Below are 22,447 nucleotides of genomic sequence, written 5' to 3' on the forward strand. Positions count from 1 at the left end.
AAGTTCACTGAATTCAAGTCAAGTTTTTCCTTTGTGACTGCAGGTATCCAACACCATCAAAGAGGAAAGACTTGGAAGCCTGTGGATTTGAACCACAGACCTTGTGATGAGCAGCTCAGTGCCTAGCCAGCTACACCACTAGGGCTGCCTGGGAGCAATATATGGCCTCCGCCCTAGAGAGGTGCTCCTAAGGTGTAAGGAATCCCAGAGGAGAGGCGGCTAATTTGGCAGGAGGCACTGGTGACCACATTGCTGCGGTGACAGCAGCGTAGATGAGACCCTGTGGCTGAGAAGAAACCAGCACAGTGCCCGGAAAACAAACACTCAGACATAGGACTCGTGGGGAGAAGGCGGTGTGAGCCAGCTGAGAGCCAAGTCGGTCACAGTGGTTTGTTCCCCCATTGTAGTGGCTTCTCCCCGAGGCAGTCTTCCGTGATGGGTTGTCACAAATCGCAGTCATGCCTTTACCATGTCCTCGACACTGAGCAAGTGCTTGGTCCCTAATTTGGACCCCTTGATCCAGGGAGATGCAGAAGCTGGCTCATGCAAGCTCATCAGAACTGACTATGTCAGTGTTCAGGAATCTTCCAAGCTGGTTGTTAGACATGATCCTTATTAAAAATTAAATTACAGGAAAAAATTCACATTCTTTAAGCAACGGTGATCCAAAACTCATCTCTCACTGCCAATGACTTGATGCCAACTCACAGTGACCCTATAAGACAGGGTAGAACTGTCCCTGTGAGTTTCTGAGACTGGAATTCTTTACAGGAGACCAGTGGTTTCAAACTACGGACTTTAACACATAACCCACTACACCTCCAGGGATCTATTCTGCCCTGGAATAGGCTCTCTGAGTCAGAATTCAACTCAAGGGCAGTGGTTCTCAACCTTCCTAATGCCATCACCCTTTAATACAGTTCCTCGTGTCGTGGTGACCCCCCAACCATTAACATTATTTTCGTTTCTACTTCATAACTGTAATTTTGCTTCTGTTATGAATCAGGAAACCCCTGTGAAAGGGTCATTCACCCCCCCCCCAAAGGGGTTGCGACCCACAGGTTGAGAACCGCTGGTTTAGGGTGTATTGTATCTTCACGGTGGAAATACACAATCACGTCATTGTGGTTGCTACTAAGGGGCGCCAAGTTGGTTCCAACTCAGCGAATCCGTGCACCTCAGCCCTACACACGCTCCCGGCCCGGGGCCACCCTCACCACAGAAATGGGAAAACATGACAGGCGAAGGCCTGCGGGATTGACACGGTGGCCTCAGCGGTGGGCTCAACCCTGAGAACAGTTGTGAGGACGGACGGACGGGACCTGGCAGGGTCGTGCTGAGGGTCACTGTGTATCGGGACCGGCAAGATGGCAGCTTACACCACCGCCACCACAGATGAAGGCGGCCCGTCTTTTCTCTCTAAGCCAGCGCTTACACAGCCACCAGCACGCCACTGCTGCTGGCCGTGTGTGTGTGTGTGTGTGTGTGTGTGTAACTGGGCTTTCCTGGCAACTGGAGACAGAGGAGGATGGAAGGATTTGTTCCCCGAGCCAAATGCCTATTTTGGCAAGAGGCCTCCTGGCCTGCGGGGGCACAGGGAGTCAGCTTAATCTGCCCCAGCATCTCCAGCAACCAGGGAGGGGGCTAAATTTACAGCTGTTCTGGCTTGCTGAGGGAGAGGCCACGCAGCCCTGATTTAGTGTTTTCCAATGATCAGGAAACCCCCACATAGCAGTAAATCAGAGGAGGCGACCCCACGTGTACATGTACGTGGAGGGCAGCAGCCAGGGCAGCCCCCACAGGGGCTCGTCCTCAGGGAGCTGGTGGTCTTCCAGGCAGCCTCTGAAGGCACGTGTGTCGGGGGAAGGCTGGAGGGGAGCCAGCGCCCAGAGGGTGGGATCTGTTAGTAATTCTCTAGAAGGACAAAGTTCCAGCAATAAGAAATTCAATTTTCTTCCATTAAAGAAAGCATCTCTCTGTACCATCTGAATACAATTGCTGGAATAAATCTTTCCCATTAGCAGAGAGATCATTTCACATAAATATATTGGGAGACCTTCAGAGCAGGACTGAGGGTCTTCGCTGAGCTGCGCCCGCTTAACTTGTTTGCTATGTAATTGCATTTAGACCAAGGGCCTCGGAAGGAAACCACTGACTGAATTAGCATTAACCGGATTGTATGGAGTGAGGTGAGGTGGGGAGGGGGCGATGAGCTTGGTGCATTGTGGGTAGTTCTTGCCTTCTGGAAGGACAAGCTGACACTAGCGGGCCAGCTGCTTACAAGCCTGGTGTTAATTGCTTTTCTCGTCAAACAGAGAAAAGTTTATCACTCCCGGAAGGGAGAGATGGGAGACCCTCGTGAAGCTGGGACAGAGTTACAGCTCCTTCTTTTCACGAAAGCCCATGAGCTTATCTGAGGTAGCTCTTCCCTAGGTTGATGGAGAAAGCTAACAGACAGCAGACCGTCTATTTCCCTTGAGATCTGTCAATGAGCAGTTTCGCCCTGGTGTCCCAGTCCCTTAGGACTTTTACTCCCGTGAGCTTCTACCTGTCCATTGGCTGCTGTGACAGATGACTCATTGAGAGCCGCCGTTCAAGGGCTGAGGGCGCCATGGGTGGCCAGGCAGATAACCTAGCCTCTCCGGACTGCAGCATCCTCTCGGGAAAGCGAGAGGGCTCTGCTGATTCAGAGATTTCCCAGATCTCCAGACTCCAAAGATTGACATTCCGCACTGTTGTCACTTGAGGCACCATGGAGGGAGAAGGAGTCCCCACCTTTCTTCACCCCGAACAGATCTTGTTTTGTCTTACTCCTCCTCCTGCTGCTGCTGCTCCGGCTTCCATGCAGTCAAGTCGGCTCTGAGTAATCGCGCCCCACCCCCCAGCCACCTCACAGTCGTTCTGTGTCTGGGCCGTTGTCTTAGCCACTGTGTCACTCCATCTCGGTGAGCATCTTCCTCTTTTTTTTACTGACCTGCGGCTTCGCCAAGCCTGATGTCCTTCTCCAGGGACTGATCCTTCCTGATAACATGCCCATCTTACAGGCCTCATGAAATGCCACCGCTGAAAAGGGTTTGTCTGCGAACGCTCAGTTGATCTCTAAGTGTCCCTACGTATCTGCCGGATTGACCTTGAACAAGAAAACAATAACAGACTGCTTGTTAGGCATATTCCACAAACCGGAGGGAAGAAAGCAAACCTCAGCCTTGGTCTCCAAGGCGAGTCTGGGGGAAACCGGTGGTTTGTTTTCAGGAATAGAGGGTAAAAGCCAAAGGGCAAGTTCCGTCTGAGGGGCTCTGGGGAGCGGTCACACTCTCCTGCCCTTCTCCTTCTCTAATGCCAGCAGGAGGAGTACTCTGCGCCTGTTCCTTTCTTGACTATGCACTGCCATGGAAACTGTGGGTGACTGATGACAGCACTGTGGCACTTTGTGGAGCTGCTTCTAGACCCAAAGGAACACGTGCTCAGGGAGCTAGGACGTGACAGAACTGGGATTTGCACCCCAGTCACCTGACTCTAAAATTCACCTTCCTCACCACACTCCACTGCCCAGCTGGGTCAGCTTTATCTGCCTATGACAGGACACATCTCCTAACAAGTTCTCTGGAGGGAGCAGGGATGTCTTAATGTAAGGCAATACAGTCAAAGGGGGGAAAAAAGTCATTGCTTATCTTGAGTGAACGTGATAAGGCCCTGGACCCGAGATGTGTCTGTCTGAGCTGCCTTCTGTCCTCTGGTGATCACATTATTCCCTCCTCTCTCCCCGCAGGCACGCGTGCGTCATTCGTGGTCAAGTAATGACATCGGATGGGACCCCGCTGGTGGGTGTGAACATCAGTTTCGTCAGTCGCCCTCTCTTTGGGTACACCATCAGTCGGCAGGATGGCAGGTAGGAGACCTTGTGTGGAGCAAGAGGCCGCTATCCTGGCCTCCATCCTCTGCTGGCCTTGCTGCTGGAGGAGTGATATGGGACAGGGGGCGGCGGTGGATTCAGAGGACCGGATGGCCAGCTCTGCGGGACCCGTCTGACTCTGGCTTCAATCCCCTTGGGCTGTTTTGTTTTGTTTCTGTCCCATTTGGTTCTCGGAGGACCCACAGGGTCCTATTGTCCTACATCACCGCTGATGGCATAAGGACTACCTTCTAGAGACCATGACTGTTCCAGACATCTTAACCACCCCCACTGTGTGTCTTCCGTCCTGCACCCACTTGGCCTGTGAAAATGACTGTCAGCCTACTGTTAGAGGATGGCAGAACTCTGGTGTTTCCCTTCCTCTGAGAACTACCAATGGGAAGGAGCCTGGTGGCTAGCGCAGCCCAGCTCTCATCGTTGCTAGTTCAGTGGCCCTTGAACAAGTCTCCTCCCCTGCCTAAGCTTCACGTCACTCATCTGCTCAAGGGCCCGAAGATGCTCTTTCTTGCAACTGGGGGTGAGAATGAGCTGAGTGGATGGATGGGGATGTACTTTCACCTAGTAGGTGCTTAGGAGCTGTCAGTGCCTGCTCCCCACTGGTTCTTTCTAGGGTCCGCCGCATGGTAAGTACACACTAAGTATTAGCTGTTGATTACAAAGACAGTGACAAATTGCTCCGTGATGAGAAGCTGGCGGTGGTTGCAGGACAGGCAATGAGAGCGTTTTGGAGCAAGGGGGCAGAGACAGTAGAATATTTCAGCGGCGAGTGGTGACACGCCCTCAGCTTTTAATAAAACCAGGTGGTGGCGGTCCATCTGGCTAAGTGTGGGCCCAGAAGGTTGATTTTCACTCCGTGCTGGAAATGATGCTTCAGGATGATTGATTTTAGCACCTCTTTAATCCAATATCGGATGTGAGCCCGGCCGGGCCGAGGTGATAATGAAGTAGAGGCGCGGCTGTTTGTAGACACGTGTGCCTCTCAGACAGGGCTGGCATGTTTGGCTTGGGGCACCCTCTCTCCTCCCCTCCTCCCGTTTCATTTCAACGGGGAAGGGCCCAGTCAGAAGAGGCTGGTGGCCAGTCCTCGGGGGTGAGCTGGCACGGCCAGTCCGCAGCTCCCTGCCCTGCACACCCCCAGACCCTGTCCGTCCCAGGAAGCCCCTGGCTGCAGCGTGAAGGGACGGCCATGGTCATGCTGCGTTGCTGTCCGGGAAGTAGCAGATGTGAGCCTCCCAGGCAGCGGCATGCTGACAACAGTACTACCTGCTACAAAACCATCATCAGAAAACAGACATCACCACCACCCTTTTTTTTTTTTTGCTATCCAACTTCCCAGTGGCTCCTGTGAATCCGCAAACTGGTAGTCCCCGTGCCCTCCTCGGCTTGGTTAGGGGGCATCCATAAGGCACACCAGAGTCTGGCGAAACTTTGGTGTCCCTGAGAAAATCGGCTGTGATGGTTCCCCCACCCCCACCTTGTAATTTCTGCTGTTCCGTAAGAGCCGCGGAATCCTAGGAAGTGTGTATCAGCCATGCCTCCTCCCCCTGCTTCCTAACTGAAGTCAGAGTGGCTACAACTGCAACCCGCTGGTGCTTGAGTTTCGGAACTCCTGATGAGGTTCCACGCCCTTTCCAACGAGGCAGAGCTCAATGCACGAGAAAGGCAAGGCTTGGTCTCTTGGTGTCTGAAAATCCCTCTTTGTTAGAGTTGAACGGCACCGTGTCCACTTCCCTCCCCATCATTCCTGGCTGATTTGTTGTTGCTGCTGCTGTGTTGTTGTTGTTCTCCGCACTTCACACCCCAGGAGAAATTGTAGGGCGATGAGTATAGGCTGGAGATCACAGGGGCCTGGTGTTATAGTGGTTGAGAGCTGGGCTGTCCACCACAAGGTCAGCAATTAAAAACCACCTCAGGTCCTCAGGAGAACAAGGAGCTTTCTACTCCCATAAAGAGTTCCAGTCGTGGAAACCCACAGGGGCAGGTCTGCCTTGTCCCATAGGGTTGCTATGAGTTGACATCAACTCTGTGGCAGTGAGTTTGGGAGATCCCAGGATTGGCAGCAGGTTTATAAATATAGGAACTATATTCCTCCCTTTCCATTACCCTGACCCAGGATCCCGTCTGCCTACCCCCATCCACAGACACACACACACACACACACACACAACCCCCTTGCTGAATGCCAGTCCTCAAGCCTTAACAGGCTCATAAACAGCATACAGTTGCAGAGAATTGTGCCAAAGAGATCGTTTAAAAGCTGGAAAGAGACATCATGAAGAAAAATTAAAAGAACAGCAGACAAGAGATGCTGTTCAGGCTCGTTGCATCAACACTGGGATTAGACAGAGCATGCTGCTCGGGGGATTTGTGGGGCCTGGTACTTTGTCTGTTCATTATCCCATCTATCTGATTAATAACCGTGCCAAATGACTGGAATCACCCATATCGTTTTCCAAATGAGGAAGTGGACGTTCCGAGACGCGAAGTGCAGCCGCCGCCCCCCATGGAGCGAGAAGCGTGCTCAGGTGGCCCTCAGCTTTGGGAGCATCATCATCTGAGCCCTGGCCTCCCCTTTGAGTCAGAGTCACCATCCATATCCACAGCTCGCGTTCCCCTCTGCATGAGCAGACCTGGCCCCAGCCCATTGAATCTCCGTTCTTGGCAAGGCCAGCTGCCCCCAGCTTGCTGAGGGCCTTGAGCCTGGCTCCATGTGTGAGCCCTCCCTCCCCCATGCAGCTCCACATCAAGGGGGCTTGTCAAGTAGGCCCAAACGCTCTGTGACAGCTCTATCAAATGTTCTGTCAAAAACAACAAAACCTGCCGGAGCACTGATGCCATTCCGTTCTGTGGCAGAAAAGTTGTTCCCTGGGTGCTTCCCCACAAACCCTAGATGGCCTCCTGGCAGGCCAACCCTAAAGTCTTGTTCAAGATAAACCATCCCCCTGGTGTCCCTCCACCTGGCACAGCACCCCTGCCGAAGCCCAGGCTCAGAAAGGCCGGAGTGAGGGGCCAAGGGCTGGGGAGAAGAGTTGGGCTCTGGAGCTTGGGAACCTGAGTCTGGGTGTGCCGTCATGCCAGAACAGGATTTGGTTCCAAGACGGGAAAGTTCAGTTCCAAATCCTTGCAGTGTTTCTGGAGGAGGGAGAAGCCAGCTGGAGCAATGGGTCTAACCATTGGATTCGGTGGATTCGATCGGGCATAAAGGCGGGGCCTGCACCGAGATTCCAAAAACGAACAGAGCAAGCGAACACTGGGTGGACTTGCAGCCCAAAGAAGAAGGGTTTTAGAGGGTGTGGCGGACAGTCACCCTAGAAGACGCCAGCACTGTCCCTCTTGCATGCCTTCTCCGAACTTTAACCTTCAACCACGGGGCTAGGTTCTGGGAAATCTGAGAGGCGTCAGACCATCTCCGCAGGTGGGAGAGCTAAAGGAACCATGACAGTGGAAGGTGACGTGGGCTATGAGAGGGAGTGCGTGGTGTCGTGGGAACCCTGGAGAAGGACCTAGGTTCTGAGCTGGGTAAGCTTGCTGAGGAGGAGGTGAAATTTGGGTTGTCCAAGTTTGGTGTGTGTGTGTGTGTGTGTGTGTGTGTATGTGTGTGTGTGTGTGTAACAGTTGTAAAGGCATGTAATTCACATATCATGAAAGTCAATGGTTTAATTGTATTAAAAAAGAGTTGTGAAATCACACCGCACTCAATTTTCGCACATTTTCCTCATTCTTGTACCTGTTATTATTAGCTGCCCATTTCCCCCATCCTCTCCAGCCATAACCCTAAAGAGCTATTAGTCTACTTGTTGTCTCTATGATTACCTAGCCTAGATTTAATAGAAAGGAAATCACACCCCAAACCCCAACTCCAACAAAATAAAACACAGAAAAATGTCAATCCAAGAAAAAGCAGAGTAGAAAATAAGCAATTAAAAGTGGGTCATAAGAGAAAACAAAGAATAATGTTCTCAGTGTTACTATATCGGCAGTGATCCACTTTTCAATGCTGTCAGAGAGCAAGAGGACCCACTTCCCTGGGCAGTGGTCTGGGCAGCTCGATAGAGGCATGATCTGTGCGGGGCTCTACAAATGGATTTTGAGCTTGCACTGGCAGGCATGCCCGAGTACTCAGCATTTAAGCTCTAATACAGTTCCCTCCTCCGATCTTGGATTTTATCATTTAGAAACCTTCACTCACACAGGCTGGTGTGCTCCTTCCCCGTGGACGTAGCCGATGGGTTGTCAAGCTTGGTAGGAGGAGACCTCCGTCCAGAAAAGCACACTGAGGACCTAAACAAGCCCAAACTCACTGTCATCGAGCTGATGCCGACTCACAGTGACTGTATAGGGCCGGGTGGAACTACCCCTGTGAGTTTCCAAGACTGTAACTGTTTACAGGGGTAGAGAGCCCCTTCTTGAAAATGCACGCTAAAGGTAGGATAGCGACTAAAAGGATTGTTGCCAAAGAGATGCCTCACCCAGGGGGTGACAGAGGCACAGGATCACTGTTTCTCTGTCCTGAAGGACTGTCAAAGGTCAGCGGGAACAGACCAGTGTGACCCCTAGGTCCTGGGAATAAAGGAATCTAAGAAGAGGGGCGCAAGTCCAAAACCCAGTTGTCCAACCTTCGGAGTTAACCTTTTTTCTCAGAGAAGGTCATTCTTAGGGCCAGCGCCTCCCCACAGGAGCTGTGGAAGTTGGAAGCGAATGGCTGCTTGGTGAGTCTGCAGAGGAGACGACACAGGGAGCAGATCAGATGACTGCTAAAGATGCTCCCAACGCTTTGCCTCTTTCTTGACTTTAAACTTTCCAGTTTGGCATTTTTTTTTTTTTCTTTTTTTCAGAGGGGTGAGGCGAGAGGACACAAAAGTCTGGTCTAAGATCTTGTAGCGACCAGGTCCTGGGTAGCAGGCGCGCATTCTATCGGACCTGGCCTGCCGGCTTTGGTCTCCACCTGGGCGTCCTTGCCTCTGTCTGGCACTGGAGCTGCTGTGGTCTCTGAGCAGGCAACCGGAGAGCAAGCGGATGCGGCTCCCTGTGGGGCTGGGCAGTGCTAGAAAACCGGGCGGTTTAAACTAGGACTTAGCTTCCTCGGAGAGCCCAAAGTTTGGATGAACAAGGGTCTTATTGGGCTTGTCTGCAGGTGATAGGATAGGGTACGGGAACACAACACAGTGCTGCTGTCACCTTGCTGGCTGGGCCCTATTTGGGCAGAAGGGATTTTAGAGCAAAGCAAAGAGGACTGTGTGTCTAATCTCTGATGGGCTGAAATTCACTTTTACAAAACAGACCCAAGAGTGTGTTACCAAGGATGACATGGGACTGAGACCCCAGCCGCAGACGGAAGTGGGAGTAGGGCCACCCGGTGCTGTTCCAAAGACACCCCACCCCCACCCCCCCATCCTCAGAGCCTGAGGAGCAGGGGCTGTGTTGTTGTCACAGTCATCGCCTCTCAGCTCGGGCGGGACCCACCGCCCTCTGGTGCTCCCCTCACTTCCAACAGGCTGTGGCTCTCACTGTGCCATGGCTAAGTGCTGAGCGATGGTAGACTCCCACAGGCCTTTGTGAGTCAGCGTTACAGTGGCTATGGGGTCGTGGGCGCTCAGTGACTTTAGAATTCAGTTGAACCTGGGCATTTTAGAGATTGAAGAAAAAGAAGGAAAGAATGAGGGCCGTCACGGGGCTCGGTCACTCACCCAAGATCAAGCAGCAGCCGCAGGCAGAGCCAGAGCTCCAGGACGCTCCCCACACCCGCTGCAACGCTCCTTCTAGTCCTTTGACGGTTCCACGCAGCCTGAGCCCTGACATCGTGACACGCCCACAGTACTGGGAGCGCCATCGCCCAGGATGTCTCTGCTGCCCTGGGTGCTGTCCAGTGGCTCTCCGTAGCAGCGTGTGTGGATTTGTGTCAGCATATTCTCCAGGGCAAATGCTCTTCCAATAATAAGTGCCTTCTGGACTGTCTGTCACTGTTGGTGACTGCATTCAACTTTTCCGGTTTTAGAGTCTGCCTCAACAGGCCCTCAGCCCCTCGGGTATAATCTTCTCTCTTTTCTCTGTTGCTCTCTCCTCCTTCCCCCTCCTCTGTTTTCTGCTCCCCCTGGTCCTCTGCCCCCACCCCTCCCCTCGCAAACAGCTTTGACTTGGTCACGAATGGTGGCATCTCCATCATCCTGCGGTTCGAGCGGGCGCCTTTCATCACCCAGGAGCACACCCTGTGGCTGCCGTGGGACCGCTTCTTTGTCATGGAAACCATCGTCATGAGACACGAGGAGAATGAGATTCCCAGCTGTGACCTGAGCAGCTTCGCCCGCCCCAACCCTGTCGTCGCTCCGTCCCCACTGACGTCCTTTGCCAGTGCCTGTGCGGAGAAAGGCCCCATTGTCCCAGAAATTCAGGTACCCTGCTTGTCTGCATTGCATTCTCCACGTTTCTAGGGCTGTTTGGGGAAAGATTCTGACCTCAGAGATGGGAGAAAGAGAAAAAAGCCCCTCTGCGGGGGCTGGGTCAGGCCCCCCTCCCCTCACCACAAAGGCTTGGTGGCCAAATGCCATAGCCAACTTGGCATCAGGGTGTGAAGGCTTACACGCCCTCTTACCCGCCCTAGGAAGCCGCCTGGCCCACACTGACTGCAACCAGTGCCTCCTTCTCCACTCTACCAGCTAATTCACTTCCCCTTTTCTTGCCCCGGCCTCCGGGTGTCTCCCTCACCCCTTCGGGTGACAAGGATGGATTGCCAGAGTCTGAGTGGAGCATAGCAGCAAGTATGTGACTGCAAACTGAAAGATGAGTGGGCCACACTCACCCAAGGCACCCTCTGGCTTGGCAGTCTGCTCCCCAAGAGTCCCAGCCTTGCGAACCCCTACCGAGTAGCTCTGCTCTGGCCCCCCAGAGTGGGAGGGTGGCACGAGTCAGCATCAACTCAACCAGTGGCAACAACACACATCAGACAAATGAAGCCATCACGGTGCCAGGTTCTATCAAGAGGACAAAGCAGAGGGTCCCAAACAGTGGGCAGCATGATGGAGTCAGTGAGAAAAATAGAGCCGGGGCACTTACTACAATGCCGGATGCCTCGTCAGTGCTTAATAAATGAGAGCTATTGTTAGTGAGATTCTTTTTTTTTTTTTTAACATTTTATTAGGGGCTCATACAACTGTTATCCCAACCCATACACAGTAAGATTCTTTTACACATGTTGCCTTCCTGCCAATTAAGAATTGCACTGGCTCAAATCTGTACTCACATTCCTTGCTTATTAATTATCATTAAGAAGACATAATGGGGAAAGATGTATCTTAAGCTTGATGGAAATCAAGTGAGATTCTGCTCTTCACACAGCTCTGCCACACTCGGCATTCCTGTCTCCATTCCCAACCCTGTTCGTAATGGCAGAAGCGAAGGCCTAGCGTGGAGGGGGGATGTCAGTGCAGAAGCCCGCGGAGAAGGCCGGGCATTGCCCGGCCTAATGAGAGCTCTGGCGATGTGCATGTGAATGGACCGCCAGAGCCAGTGGAGCGGGAAGTGTGTACAGCTCCGTGTGTATAGTTCACGCCTGGCTAAGCAAACACGTTTCTCGTGCCTACCCTGTTGGGCTGCTCCTGACGACAGCCGACAGCCGAGAGAATGAACTACAACCGTTTTGGAGTTCTCGTTGACCCGCAGGCTGAAACCTCGCTCCCGTTCAGAGATGCGGGCTTCTTCCTGTTGCCACCGCCCACCTGACCATGCTTATGCACTGGTTGCCAGTGGAGACAGGGCTTGCCAGAGACAAGTGATTTGTTACTCAGCCCCCAGCTAGGTGTTCGGGTTTGGGTTTTTTTTCCCAGGAGCCGGGACTGTGGAGCAAATGAGGTGGAAGGTCCCACCCCCTTGACAGTATTCCCCAGGCTGGGTGGCTACAAGTACCATTGGGACACGAGACTCGCTTATTCCCCGATTCATGACATGCATAAAAACCAACTCCTGGGTCTACCCAGTCATCACATTGCTTAGCCTTTGCAAGTCCTGGGAGCTGTACCTTGAAAAGGGTACATTTCCCCAGGTGAACCCAAGCGTGTGCAGGTGGCACTGTCGGCCCTGCCTTTGCTTCACCAGGGGCCCAGAGGGACTTGTAAGCTGCCACTTGGAGAGGTTGCTTCCTGTAAACCCAACCCCTAGACCCTCGTAGGAGATGGCGATGCAGCCGGGAGGATGACGCATGCCCATCTGTGACATGGACAGAGGGCAAAAGCCTTGCTGTGTCCAGGCCCAGCCCCTCTGTGAAAGCCAGCGCAGAGCAATCACTGTCCCTTCCAAGGACACCGGAGCCTCCGATTGACTCAACATTCCTCGCTGGAAAGGGCACCCAGAGCCTCCGGCTGATAAAAGTGCCCTGTTTGGGCTGTGGGCCTGAGCCTCCTGGCGTTGACTTAGAACTCCCATCTCAGGGAGAAGCCCATCGCAGCAGGTAGATAAAGCCTGCCTTCTCCCGCTACCATTCGTTGGTCTCAGCCGATCCTGCAGCCGGGTGCTCATGGAAACATGCAGCCAATCCGACACTTGTCTGTGGAGGAGCTCTAGCCCCACCGAGCTCCCTGGCAGACTGTGCTCCCAACTCTGCATAAGCGGTTGTCTGTCAACATCTCATAGGCTCGCCTTGCAAAGACGCACCACCTGAGAAAGGGCTTCAGGAAAGTTGTGAGAGAGAAACGATCCTTCTTGCTTAAACACAGATATCCATAGTCTTGTGGGGTGGAAAGGCCCTTCTCCATCGTACCCCATCAGCACTGTCACCACCACCACCACCACGGGATATTTTTCCGTCTCTATTATGTTGGCACCCAAACACGGGGCCAAACATAAGAACAACCGTGAGGATGGCACACAGACGAGGCGGTGTTGCGTTCTCTGGTACCTGGGGTCACTGTGGATCAGAGCCAACTCAGCTGCACTAGCACCAGCAGGCGCCACGCGCTTTACATATGCGACCTTATTCAGTCCTCATGGAGATTCCTGGTGGCACAAAGGTTAAGGACTTGACTACTAACTAAAAGGTGGGTGGCTCGAACCCACCCGCAGCTGGAGGGGATCAAGTCCTGGCAAACCACTCCTGTGCGGGTTACAACTTGGGAAACCCTCCGGGGCAGTTCTGCCTGATCCCCTGTGGATGTCACTGTAAGTCAGACATCCACCGACAGCACCGCTCAGGCCTCCCAGTGACGCAAGGAGTCAGAGCGCTCAGGTTATATGACGCAGTGAATAACTGAGAGGCTGCCTTATGCCAGACTTAGCACCTGCCTTTTCTTATCCAGGGAGCCCGGTGGGTAGTGTTATGGGTTAGGCTGCGATCCTCATGGTCGGCAGTTCGAAACCACCAGCAGCTCCGTGAGAGAAAGACTGGGCTTTCTACTCCCGTCAACAGTGACAGGGTCGCTATGCATCAGCATTGACTTAACAGGAACAAGTTTGGTTTGGTTTTTCCTTTTGCATTTTTCTCAATTATGTAACAAAACAAGCGGTTCATCCCTGCTGTGCACAGTGGAGGGTGCTAAGGATCTGCAAGGTGAAGGGATTACCCAGAATTCCACCAGACGTGCTCCTCCCCCACTCCCTTCTCTCCCTCCTCCTCTCCCCTTTCCCTTCATGCTCCGCTTCCTCACCTTCCTCCTGGAGGACAAAGTAAGTTCACATCGATAGAATGTCTGGCACACAATGAGGTTGCTACCGGACGGACGCCAGCACGTCCATTTTGACCCTTCATGACACCATGTGACCGCACAGAACCGCCTCAGAGCGTTGTCTTGGCTGTACTCTTTCGGGCACATGGCGTCAGGCCTTTTTTCTGACCATTCACCTTTCAGTTAGTCGTCAAACACTGAACTGCTGTACCACCAGGGCACCTAAGACATGACCGGTGCTGATGGGGGGCTGGTCCAGGAATTTGGGGTCCCATGAAGAAACTTTCTTTCCAGACGTTTCCTGAGATGGGCACCTCTGCTTCGGCAAGAGGCACTGCTTCTCTCCCAATTGCCCGTCTTCCCTTTGTTTCTTGAACACCAGAGAGCAGGTGCTGACCCTGTGCTGTGACCTGTCTGCACTCTCTAGGCTCTGCGGGAGGAAATCGTCATCCCTGGCTGTAAGATGAGGCTGAGCTACCTGAGCAGCCGGACCCCTGGCTACAAATCCGTCCTGCGCATCAGCCTCACCCACCCTACCATCCCCTTCAACCTCATGAAGGTCCACCTCATGGTGGCAGTGGAGGGGCGCCTCTTCAGGAAGTGGTTTGCCGCAGCCCCGGACCTGTCCTACTATTTCATCTGGGACAAGACAGATGTCTACAACCAGAAGGTGTTCGGGCTCTCAGAAGCCTTTGGTAAGTGACCCCAGCCTCAAGATTCAGCACCAGCCTGAAGACAGTTTGGGGGGAGGTTGGGGAGCAGAGGGCAGGGGTGACTCGACCCCAATTTCTTCCTGGGAATACCAAGGTGTGAGAGGACTCTTTCAGCCCCAGGATTGGAGCAGGTTCAGAGCTGGTCTGGGCGCAGCCCTAACTCTTCAAGCACAGCGACGAGGAGGAGCATCCTGGCAAAACCTCTTCCCATCTTGAACCCGGCTCCATGTTCCTTCCCTTTCCCGGTCTGTGAAAAGGCAGAGTGAGAGATAAAGGGGAGGGAGGAGTGCAAGAGTGTCCCCTGAGCTCCCAGGACATTCTCTCGGTTAATTCTCACGGTGACCCTGTGAGTCAGGAAGTGTTATAACCGTGGGAGAAGGGGAAGCTGGCAGAGGTGAGGGGACTTCCCAAGGAGAGTCAGCTAGAGAGGAACAGCTGGCTGTACGTCCCAGACAAACTGCCATCACATCATTCCAACGCATGGCGTCCCCGTAGGACAGAGTAGGGTTTGTCCCAGGGGGGTTCTGAGACGTAACTCTACAGGAATAGAGAACCTTATCTTTCTCCCACAGGATGGCTGGTGGTTTCAAACTGCTGACCTTGCAGTTAGCAGCCCAACACGTAACCACTGTGCCCCCAAGTCTCTGGGTTTATGCCTGGTCTTCCCTGTTGGGTTTGTGTCCTCGCTTTATCTAACAAGGGCCCTTGGGAACAATGGTGCCATCTCCTCAGTGCCCACAGTCCTCTATAGACCAAACCACTCCATCGCCTCTGAGCGAGAGAGCGTAAGGAGAGGAGAGGGAAGAGAGAGAAGCCTTATAACCTCTTCAGAAGCAGTGGGTACACCCATGTCCACTAATGTGTTCAGAGGAAGTGTGGCAGCAGTGAGACGTCAAGGTCTGAGGCTCCCTGTCCTGAGACCATGTAGGAAACACGCTGGTGGGTAAAGGAGCTGACGGTCACAAGGACACCACCTCGCCACATCCCTCTCCTGCCATAGACAGTCAGCCGTCCTTTAGGACCCATAGGAAGAAGCTGTTTAAGGGGCTGCCCAGTTGTGAATTCTTGTCTTGAGCGTGGAACCTAGTGCCTCCCTGGAGCTGAGTGCCTGCACAGAAGAGACGTCGAAGGACTAGCTTGCCTGCCTCTGCAGGTTCAGTCCCTGGGTGGGTCTCCTCACAGCCCAGTCTTGGGCCTCAAAGGAGACCTCGGTTCCCAAAATAGAGCGGAGTCAGGAGATTCCCCAACTTGGAGAATGCAAACTAACGCCCAGGTTCTAAAGTGCCCTCAACCGAGCTCCTTTTCTCTGTATTCCTGATAAGTTATTTAGAGGGTCTGGCCTTTAAATGAAATATTTAAATACTAAATCATTCATAGCATATCGAACGATGGGCAGAAAAACAGTGGGGGGATGGGGAGAGTCATTGGTGTTCCTAGACCACCAGTAAATCACCAACCACCTGTTACTATTTGAGTCTTTCTTTTTTTTTTAACACAGTTTTTTAAACACACAGATCCAATACGCTATATGCCCAGGCTCTTCAACGTAGAATCATGCCCTAAATTCTTGCCCTGACACCCCGAGATCTTCATAACTATCATGCCCATTCTTGGCAGGGCTGCACTGGAGTTGTCTTTAGCGCGCCCATCCCTTGAACTTGTGGATGGCTGCGAGTTCCCCACCCCACCACCCCCACCCCACACCGGCCAGGAACAATAATGCTGCAGGAGGATGTTGTGCATCAAATAGTTTCCATGCTAAAGATTATTTCCCAAGAGCAAATTCACCTGGGCCCTTTTACACTTTTTACTACTTTACTTTTTACATTTTTCAGAATATATAATCTACCGACCCCAACCCCCCAAAAAACATAATATTAAGGCTAGAACTCTGTGTTAGTATTTTACCCAGGTCTAATTGCTACGAAGAAAAACAATGCCCTTTTTCCCTCTTCCACACATGACAAGCAGGTGGGGGGGCAGGGGTGTCCTTGCCTCCAAGACTCGAGTCCGAAGAGAAGGCCGTGCTCACGGATGCATACTGCCGCTTTCCTTCCCTCCAGTCTCCGTGGGTTACGAGTATGAATCATGCCCGGATCTGATCCTGTGGGAAAAACGGACCGCGGTGCTGCAGGGCTACGAGATCGACGCTTCCAAGCTCGGCGGGTGGAGCCTGGACCAACACCATGCCCTCAACATCCAAAGTGGTGAGCAGACTCAGAGGCTTCCCGGGGCTGGGGGGCTGGGGAGAGAGGAGCGCATGCTTCAAATCATGAAGGCTGATTTGTGCTCAGCCAGTCAGAAGGGTCAGTCCACACACGTCCACACACAGCCTGCCTGTCACTGTGCTAGCTAGGCATCTGGGCTGCCTAGACCACACATGTGGGCACGGTGGCCAAGGTGTGGCATGGGTAGTGCCCTCACAGAGGGGAGCCCCGGATGCTGTGTGCACTCAGCAAAGAGTCACCTCACTCCACAGTCGGTGAGGCTGACTCAGGAAAGGCAGCCCCTGAGGCTCACACAGGTCCGGGGACGAGCTCCCTGTGTCCTGTAGGAGAACACTGTAGGCCGAGGTTATAGCATGTGCCAAAGAGCAGAGGAATCGGAGAGGGAATTCATTGTGGCTTGAGCAAAGGGTGGGAGAAACGGGAGAAAGAAGTGAAAGCCATTGGCCTGGGCAGCTGACCCTTGGAGAAAGAGGGGTAAGACTCTCTGCTTCATCGAGAGGCACAGAGCAGGCCTGGGAAGATGTCAAGCACACAAGGAGCCCAATCAGATTTTCATTTTACGTGACTCCCTCTGACCACGTCCTGGGATGGGACAAATGCACATGGTGCCAAAGTCACGCTCACTACCCCCTTCACGTGTAAAGGGAGAGGACTTCCTGTCAGCGCGTCTGAGAAAGAACGCCATACCTACCATTGATGATAGAATCAAGGCTTAGAAATGGCCAAGACACTCTCCACCCAGGAACAACAACATAAAGGACACTGTGTTACCTTAGGGAAACCCCACGTCTCTCGGTCTGGGCTGCTGGCACAAGGATGCATACAAGTTCAGACACTAACTTCTGAAATGATCATCAGGCTCGGCATGAGTGTGAGAAAGGCCAAAATAACAGAACCGTACGCAAAGGCCCTTGGGTCCACCCTATGGTTGGAGGTAGAGGATGTGGGCTGCGGTAGCCCAGCAGCATTACGGACGGACGCGCCTTCCTCATCTCCCTGCGCCACTGGGAGGAGCTCTGGCCTCCACTCCACAGCCCAAGGTGGCTGCTGCAGTTCCTGCCCTTACATGCATCTTCCAGCCAGAAAGGAGGAGGAAAAGGAGGATGGACAAGACCCTCTCATTGAAAGGACACATCCCAGAAGCTGCCCACACCACTCCTACTTATATGTCATTGGTCAGAACACAGTCACCTTTGCCTATGAAGCCGCACGCAGGCCTGGGGAAGGCAGTCTGTTCCAGACAGTGGTGAGCCCAGCCCTAATGCTCTGTAACTCCACCAGCAGGTAAAGTAGACTAGGACGCATCTCAGTAAGCCTCTGTATGTGTCTGCCACGCACCGTGTGTTTATAAGAACATATGGCATATGTTGGATGGGCATACGATGGAGGTAGCGTCACACATCAGTACAGAATGGTTAGGTTTTTCTAGAAAATAGGCTTGAGAAATTGTCTCGGTGTGGGAAGCAAAGTAAAATCCAGTCCCTACTTTACAAGACAAGTAAAGTAAAGTGTGATTAAATATGTAAATGTAAAGATAACACTAAAAGTAGTGGAAGAAGGCACCGATTGCAGTGAATGGTACATAACCACACACCCCCATCCAGGGGGGGAGAACATCAGAAGCCAGAGGGGAAGGAAGACAGTGTGAGATTTGTAAATAATTAATAATCTACAAGCTATCAAGGGGCCATGAGGGCTTGGGGGGAGGGAGGGGGAAAAAGAGGAGCTGATCCCAAGGGCTCAATGGAAAGCAAATGTCTAGAAAAGACCAAGGGTGTATATGTACTAATATGTCGGATACAATTGATGTGTGGATTGTAGCCAGAATTGTAAGAGCCCCCAATAAAATTATTTTTTTAAAAGAGTAGTGGAAGAAAATACAGTAGAAATTTGTGATGATCCAGGGAAGGATTCCCCCAAACCTAAAATCCGTAAACTTTCAAGGGGACAAAAATGATTGGTAAGACAGCATGAAAATGAGTTTTTCATGTCAGCTCGTCAACGACGGACAGCTTCGACAAAACTAAAGGCCACCACCGGAGACGAATCAGGTAAAACTGAACGCTCACTCCCCATGTCAGTATAGAAAGAAAGAAAGAAAAAGTGACGGGTAAGTTAGGGACCAGGAATACAATTAGGAAGCAGTGGCCATCATTCAGGAGAGAAAAAGATGATCGGAGCCTCAAAGGGGAAGAAGCTTACAAGCCATTGACATCAATCTCTTCATTTTGTGGGTGGGGAAACTGAGGCCCAAGGTCAATGAGACCAGTTAGTGAGACCAAAGCAAGATCCAAGATAAGTCCATTTTAGCAAAACCGGTTTGAGGCTAAGGGATGGGGTCAGCAGCTGGGCCACTGACTGTCCGTAGTTGGTGAGAAGAGTCTGTAAATTTCATATGTGTTTCTGGAGGTGTGTCTCACTAACTCCTCAGGCCATCGGATTCTGCGCGGGCACAGAGGATGCAGAAAGGAATTCTCCACCCTTGAACTGCCCTCCACCTAAAGACAGATTCAAAACACCGAGTGCAATCAGGAATCCATGCTCTAAAAGAGACATTTCCCAAACCAAACCATTGCCACGGAGTCAATTCTGACCCTGGAGGACAGAGTAGAACTGCCCCTGAGGGTTTCCAAGACTGCGAAGCTTTATAGGAACAGACAGCCTCATCTTTCCCCCACGGAACAGCTGCTAGGTTCAAACTGCTGACCTTGTGTTAGCAGCCCAACAGGTAAATCGAGAGGTGTGGACTAGGTACATGGTATGCACAGCTTGCCTGAGAAGTACAGTAGCTTATTGGTGAAGGACCTGGATTCCCATTTACCCCCCTGCTCCCCACCTATTAAAACAGACATAATATTAGTGCCTCTACTACAGAGCTGTTGTGAAAATGACATCAATAAAATCGCATGACCCATTGAGGAAATGTTGGGTCTCACCTGGGGGTGGGCAGAGCCTTGAGCGGTGAGACTGGGGTGGTAAGCAGAGCTCACACATACCTAGCAAAATCCAGTGGGCCTGTGGTCAGCAGTTCGCTGCTCCATCAGCACTTGTGTTCTTTTGGCTTTCCCAGGCATCCTGCACAAAGGGAACGGGGAGAACCAGTTTGTGTCCCAGCAGCCACCTGTCATTGGGAGCATCATGGGCAATGGGCGCCGGAGAAGCATCTCCTGCCCCAGCTGCAATGGCCTTGCCGACGGCAACAAGCTCCTGGCCCCTGTGGCCCTCACCTGTGGCTCTGACGGGAGCCTCTATGTGGGGGATTTCAACTACATTCGCAGGATCTTCCCCTCTGGGAACGTCACCAACATCCTGGAGTTGAGGTATGTAAGAGACCCCCTTCCTCACAGGTCCTACGAACATCCCCCCTGTCATCCTTAGGACCCAACTGGCACTTCCCACTGAGCCCAGAGACATGGGGCAAAACAGAGCCGCATCTGCCAGACTCTGGGCCCTTTCACTTCCCAGTTCAGAGGTCAAATCGGAAGCATGGGCTCCAGGGAAGCAGGCATGCTTCCCACAGGGCACTGGGAGGAAAACAAAGTCATGGTTGGGACAAGGATATGCCCTGGCCACCCAGAGCATGTGGACAGCTGCTAGCAGCCGGGAATTCGAGTTCTTGGAAGCCATCAAATCATCCTTTTGTTTCCTGGCACCTCACATGATCTGCGTTAGTCATGTGAGTCTTTTCCTAAGGACAGAAGCTAGCACAGTGGACACGGTCAGTAGAGGCTTTATCATATCTGGCCATTACTCAACATGTGTTCCGTGTGTTCTTTCCTCCTGAGATGGGTCCCCAGGCTAAAAGGACCTGAGGGTGCTCAGAGCCGGCTGTGTCACATCTCTTCCCTCGGCCTGCCCTGAGAGCCTGCAGCACAGCCCGGCCTGCAGCGCAGGGAAGGGCCTGCCACGGTGACTTTCTTCTCTGCCTGCCTGAGCCAGGGCTCACTAGAACCAGGCCACTGTCGCAGAGCCTGGCTTCTAGAGAAAACTGTGTTTTGGAAATAGAGAGACCCTGCTCTCCCTTTCCTAGGGATCAGAGGTCCACGGGGTCTTCTCAGCAGGGTCCGTGTGAGCACCCGGCAGGTCCTTGAGCTGGAAGGACTGTCTCCAACGTAGGGAGGAGGGAAAGGAGACTCGCCCTTGCTGGGCTCTTACAGTCTGCCAAGCGAAACCGCTCGGTGACGTGGTCATAGTTATTTCTTTTGACACATGAGGAAAAGCAAGCCCAGGGAACTAAAAAAAAAACCGACCCCAGGTTCCGCTTCAGAAATGACAGACCCAGGCCCACAGAGCTGCCTCAACAAAGAAGCCCCACTTAGCCCTGTGCCGTCCACTCTGGTTGAGTGCCTCCTAGGCTGTGCCCCTGAGCTAAGTGCCCGCTGAAGGAATCTCGCCCGCTAGACCCTGCAGGACCCATCTGAAAGGAGAGTGATGCTAACTGGTTGCCAACAGCCTTCATGGTCCTTAAAAAAAACAGAGTGGGCATTCACCCACAGACACAGCGTTAGCATCACTCGCAAACCCCAGAGTGGGATCTGGCCATGAGAAGAATCAAAGGTCCGAGGAAATCAGCTACCAGGCTCCTCGGCGCCCAGGCCACCCGTGGAGTATTCTCTGTCTCGTAGGATAGAGGCGTCTGTCAAAGGTGGAGGGACCCCTTGAGGGGACGGGCTTCTGCCAGATGCCTGTAGGCTCTCTCCATCCCCTGCTCAGGAGGGGCTCAGAAGTCTCACTGTCAGAGACGCTCTGGGACTCTGGATTAGTCCCTTCCCTCTCCAGGCCGCCGGGTCCACAGCTTCCGAGTTCGGGGAGCACCCGAGAAACAGTGAGGAGGGAAACTCGGAAAGAAAATCACAGTAATCAAAGTACTGATGTCTTATCACTTTGATGTCTTTCCTCATGAATAACACCACCACCCCCCCACAGCGCCCCAGCCCTGTTTCTTTGCCACCTACTCCCTCCCAATTAGAGTAAATCTCTAATTCTGTATGTGATTGTGAGCCGACTCAGCCTAAGTTTCAGTAACTCTTCTGGAGGGGGTGCAGCAGGCAGACACAGCACTGAGCATGTGTCTCTAGTCGACGGTCTGTGTACCGAAGAAGACCCACTGTTAGAGCCAGTGAAAGCAGGGGGGGGGTGTCAGCCTCGTCCTTGTCCCCCCCAGCCAGCCATCGTGTGCAGGCGCAACCAGGCCCCTTCTGTGCCACGGGCTGGTTGTACGGGAGCTCGCTGGCAAGGACCGTCCGACACAAAACCTATCCGCATCATCGCTGCTAAGTCTCGATTTATCATCGTGTTGTGCCCGACCATCGCTGTCAGGTTTTCAGACTGCTAATAATGCTGCTAACCCCTCTTTCTCTCTTCTATTCCCTGCTCTCCTGTCTTCTGTCAGAAATAAAGATTTCAGACATAGGTAAGCCAACCAGGGGAGAACGTTCCCCTCTCCCCCGCCTCGCTGCATGCTGCATGGTGAGCCGGGCCCGTGCCAAACGGACAGTGAGCCTTGCTTGGCGGGAACTGATGGGGGTGGTAATCAGTTGCCAGGAAAGGGAGCCGATTATGGTAAAGGTAGGTGGCAAGAGCCTGGGCTTCCTTTAATCCATAGCATCTCACGATGGTTAGTTCGGTAGTCTGCGGGCACAACAGCCTAAAGCAGGGGTCCTCAAATTACGGCCCGTGGGCCACATGCGGCCCACTGAGGACATTTATCCGGCCGCCGGGTGTTTTTGCCCATTTGTTTTTTTAATTCAAAATAAGATATGTGCAGTGTGCATAGGAATTTGTTCAGTAAACTGGCCCCCTGTTTAAAAAGTTTGAGGACCCCTGCCCTAAAGTAATAGTTGAAAACAGGGATGGATAAACAAACAGAGTTGAAACCATACACCTCGGCATAGCCCTGGAGCGGTCCCCTGGTCTTGAGAATGATGTGGGGTCCCTGAGGTC

The 22,447-nt window shown here is 52.8% G+C and overlaps 1 protein-coding gene across 1 annotated transcript in view; it reads left to right on the forward strand.

Annotated features, from left to right (window-relative positions):
- Positions 1-22,447, forward strand: part of LOC101654740 (teneurin-4) — a 278,141-nt gene that overhangs the window by 194,649 nt on the left and 61,045 nt on the right. The window contains exons 14-18 of the mRNA XM_045293084.1: positions 3,770-3,889; positions 10,041-10,302; positions 13,991-14,258; positions 16,340-16,483; positions 19,575-19,824. Coding sequence (XP_045149019.1) covers positions 3,770-3,889; positions 10,041-10,302; positions 13,991-14,258; positions 16,340-16,483; positions 19,575-19,824 — 1,044 coding nt within the window. The remainder of the gene's footprint in view (positions 1-3,769; positions 3,890-10,040; positions 10,303-13,990; positions 14,259-16,339; positions 16,484-19,574; positions 19,825-22,447) is intronic.

Source organism: Echinops telfairi, unplaced genomic scaffold (assembly GCF_000313985.2).
Source record: "Echinops telfairi isolate 266 unplaced genomic scaffold, ASM31398v2 ScPeMD7_1713;HRSCAF=2227, whole genome shotgun sequence".
Classification (NCBI taxonomy): Eukaryota; Metazoa; Chordata; class Mammalia; order Afrosoricida; family Tenrecidae; genus Echinops; species Echinops telfairi.